This window comes from Sesamum indicum, unplaced genomic scaffold (assembly GCF_000512975.1).
Source record: "Sesamum indicum cultivar Zhongzhi No. 13 unplaced genomic scaffold, S_indicum_v1.0 scaffold00128, whole genome shotgun sequence".
Classification (NCBI taxonomy): Eukaryota; Viridiplantae; Streptophyta; class Magnoliopsida; order Lamiales; family Pedaliaceae; genus Sesamum; species Sesamum indicum.
The window spans coordinates 488,613-493,140 of NW_011628055.1; the positions used below are offsets into that span (position 1 = coordinate 488,613).

General features: G+C 33.1%; 1 protein-coding gene across 1 annotated transcript; it reads left to right on the top strand.

Annotated features, from left to right (window-relative positions):
* Positions 1-2,134: 2,134 nt before the first annotated feature.
* LOC105179261 ((S)-N-methylcoclaurine 3'-hydroxylase isozyme 1-like) lies at positions 2,135-4,077 on the top strand. Its single transcript, XM_011102877.2, has 2 exons — positions 2,135-3,162; positions 3,275-4,077. Exons 1-2 carry the CDS (start codon positions 2,254-2,256, stop codon positions 3,887-3,889), a joined length of 1,524 nt encoding a protein of 507 aa, XP_011101179.1. The 5' UTR covers positions 2,135-2,253; the 3' UTR covers positions 3,890-4,077.
* Positions 4,078-4,528: the final 451 nt, after the last annotated feature.

Here is a 4,528-nt window from a genome sequence, read left to right on the forward strand (position 1 = left end):
CAAGGGGTAAATAGCACTTTTCATATCGTAATTTATGATTTTTTTTAGTATTTTTTATCTCATTGATTATGAAATTTTTATTTTTAATTCTGTAATTTTCGGAGATGTTCAGTTTTACTAAAAATATACTTAGTAAAGATTCAAAATAGCTAGCTAATTTGGCAACATTCAACCCCAAATTGAATTTAATTTTTATTTCAAATTTTATTATATCTTTTAATTTCATTTATTATATATAAATTATAGATATGAAAATAATATTATATATCTTATTTTTTTAAAAAAATGATACACATTATGTGTATATATTAAAATAAATAAAAATCCAATTTAGTCATCATGTCTGAGACATGGACAGCAGAGATGGGTCATATCAAGAATCATAAATGGGTGAACAACGTGAAATGTATGGCTAATATTTGGCTTCAAGTGTCGATGGCTTCTGAGGAAGTACATATATTAATACTCATCTAAATAAACTTTTATCTTGAAAACGAGGTTCTTAATTTAATTTGTATTTATTTTAATTCTTTTAAAATATTAATATATCATCTAATATATATTTACACTAAAATACCAATGCAATTGAAATTTTTAAATCGACAAATATATTGAAATTAAATAAAGAGATAAGATTTTTTTTAAAAAATTCTTTTAATTCACTTTAAAACATAGAATGAATTTGTTTTTTTTTTTTTTAATGAAATCAAACTTCTATGGGCAGCGAGAGAATGGGCCTCGATCGGGTCTATGGGCAGGCTTGGAGCCCAACTCCCGTTATGGACCGTTTGTTTGGTCCTAGAGTCAGATATGGATCCCCGATCACCTTCATTATGTTTGGATTTGTATTTTAGTTGTTTTGTTTTGTGTTTTGGAAATAGAGAGAGAAAAATATAGATAAATGAATGTGCGTTGAAAATAGATGATATGTTTGGATTTGTATTTTGAGAAAATTTAAAATATTTTAAAATAAGTGGTGAAGGTTTGATGTTGGAATTTGGGAGATAAAAATCACTGTTCATTGCCAAATTATATGTTTTTATATATAAATATTTTATGTTTAATGTTGACTTTTGGGAGACAAAAATTACTGTTTATTGTCAAATCATGTCTGTTTTATATTATGTATATATATATATATATTTTATATAGAAAGTTGAAAAATAGAAAAACACACAGATAAGGTGTAAAAACACAAAAATAAATATTGAATGTGTTTTATCTTATCTCGAAAAATACGAAGTAACAAATCCAAACAAAGCCCTTGTTTCTTGGATGCGCTTGCATGTGCTGGAGGATCAAGAATCAGAGAAACAAAAATGGATTCTTCTAGTGATTAAAGTAACGGGTAAATTACATTGAGACCACTTTGATTTACGTTCAAATACACAAACACCATCTACTTATTTTCGTATGTAGTACCCGTGTAGTGTAAGATGAAAAAAAATTTGTAAAAAAGTATAAATGTAGTGTAAGGTGAGGAGAAAGAAAGAATGCCGTGATAAGAAATAAATGTAGGGTAAGATGAAAGATAAAAATATAAATTATTTATGAATTTTTTTAATATATGAAAGTTTATGAATGAAAAAATTAATTTAGAGAAATCCCAACATTTGGTATCAAGAATTAGAAATTGAAAACTAAAGTTGGATTCGGATGGAATGATTTTTGAAAATCGATTTCAAATTTTTAATGATAAATCTTTTAAATGTATTTGGATAATTTAAAATTATTTCATTTTAATTTTGAACTATATTTTACTAAATTTTGACAAATTTCAAATTATTTTTAGATGAAGTCATTTGAAATATTTTTTTTCAAATTCAAATGCAGCCTAAAATTTAATTGAAAATTGAAAAGAGTAAGAAGGGGGGAAAAAACATTGAAACATAATTTCTATTTAAAATATATTTACTAGTTCATACTCCACATGATCATAAATTAAAGATTGGAATGATAATCCTTTCTTGCCTCAGCAAGCAGAAGAAACAATTGAGCTTCAATGGAAAAAGGACAATTGCTTGACAGCTGCTTCCCTCTCGACTTTTAACAGATAAGCTCAACCCCCATTTCTCTACACGTCTCTCCTTCCTCCTCCAACTTATTTTGTCTTTAAATGAGAGGAAAATTAATCCATTACACGAAAACTGCCAAATTTTTTGCCGATCATTAATGCAAAACGTTTGTTATAAAATCTTGTAAAAACACATCGCGGGTTCTCACAGCATAGGTTTTGATTTTCCGTAGGCGAAAATGGATTCCAGGAACGCTGTAAATCATGAGCATGTGTCAATTTTCACTTTCTTGGCTTTGATCTTCGTGCTCCGCATCCTGCTCATGATCATGAGGTGCATTACTCGAGGAGCGTCACCAGCGATTCCTCCAGGGCCATTTCCGTGGCCCGTCATTGGAAATTTTCTCCAGGTCCGGGAAGATCCACACATCAAGCTTTCCAGGATGGCCCGAACTTACGGCCCGATCATGTCGCTGAGGATGGGTGCTCGGCTTGTCGTGGTGGGGTCTTCGGTGAAGGCTGCCATGGAAATACTTAAAACCCATGACCGGGTGTTGTCTGGTAGACATCTTTCGTATACTCAACCGGCCTCATGCCCGAAACTCAACCAGTATTGGATTGGTTTTGCGAGCGAGTGTAATGACCAGTGGAAGCACCTGAGGTCCATTTGTCGGGCCGGTCTGTTCTCAGTTAAAGCCATTGAAAGACAGGTCGAGATCAGGGAGAGGAACGTGGTGAACATGGTGAAGTTCTTGAAAGAACGAGAAGGGCAGTTGGTGAACATGAGTGAAGTTATATATAACCTGGTTTTTAACACAATGTATAACATCTTGCTCTCCAGGGATGTTATCGGATTCGGGCCTGACGGCAGTGGTGCCGGGCCTGAGTTGAAGGAGTTGACAAAACAGTTTTTGAATTTGATAGCTGCTACGAATGTGGCAGATCTTTTCCCAATACTGCATGAATTGGACATTCAGGGCATGCAGAAGAAGGTCAGGAAAATTACTGAGAAAATATTTGCAATTTGGCAGGATATTGTCGGAGAAAGAAGAGATCAAAGAAGTAAAGGTGTTGGGGCTCAAGAAGATTTCTTGGATTCTTTACTTGAAATTGGGCTTAGTGATAATCACATCAACCACTTGCTATTGGTATGTTTCTCACATTGGACTAAATTTGGAGCTATATATGTTTCTCTTACATTCTAAGACTCTGAAATATTGCATGATTGTTTGTAATTTGTATATATATATATATGTGTAGGAGCTGTTACTTGCAGGGACAGACACAACAACTTCAACTATCATTTGGGCATTAGCAGATCTAATGAAAAATAAGGACGCCACGTCCAAACTTCGTGATGAACTTACTGTCAGAATTGGAAACAAAACCATACACGAATCCGAACTCATGGATCTCCCATTTCTACAAGCCTGTATAAAAGAATCGTTAAGGTTGCATCCCACTATTCCATTTCTGCTCCCTCGTCGAGCAATCCAATCGTCCAAAGTGATGGATTACATAATCCCTAAGGGCAGCCAAGTTATAATCAACACATGGGCAATGGCTTGTGACCCCTCCATATGGGATGACCCATCTCGTTTCATACCGGAACGATTTCTTGACTCTAGTTTGGATTTTAGGGGAAATGACTTTGAGTATGTACCCTTTGGTGGCGGCCGAAGAATGTGCCCCGGATTGCCTATGGCTGCTAGGACAGTTCCATATGTTGTGGCTTCTTTGATCAACTCCTTCAATTGGTTTCTTCCAGGATACAACGACCCGAGTGAGCTCAACATGAATGAAATGTACCTTCTGATTCTGAGAAAGAAACAACCTCTCCAACTCATTCCTAGAGTTTGTAAGAAAATGGCTTGAGATATTCAAGAAATTTTGCTCATGAGTAGTAAACGTTAGCTCTCTTGTGTGAAAACAAGATGGAAGTAATTAACTGCTATTTTTGGCATGTTTGCACATGATGTTTGACTGCCTCATCCTATTCCTACTTAAGGTTGCTTTTCCTTAACTTTCAAGCAGTCCCTGTTTCCCTCATTTGTTAGATACAATGAATATTTACATTGAATTAATTCTCTTGTATAATATATATAGAGAGAACAGATTACGATCATATTTTCTGAAATTTGTCATTGTTATGAACACTTTTTCTTATTTGAAAAATTATAAATCTTTTCATCAGATAGAAAATAATTCTATACCCCCTAAACAGTGAGGTGGAATTACTATTTTATATTTGCTGAATCATATTTTTTAAAAAAAAATTGATGGTGAGTAAAGTAAATTATCCACGGGGCATATTTGTTCAGAAAAAAAAAATATTTTAGAAAATTTAAAAAATAAATAAAATTATGTTCATAATCCAGAAAAAGTATTTTGATCAGTTCACAACAAAAAACGGATAGAGACATAACAAAATGAGCTCGTTATAAAACGGATGTTAAAATAAAAGGGGTATTTGAAACTTTTAAAGCAATGATGAGGTAATAATTATAATCATGA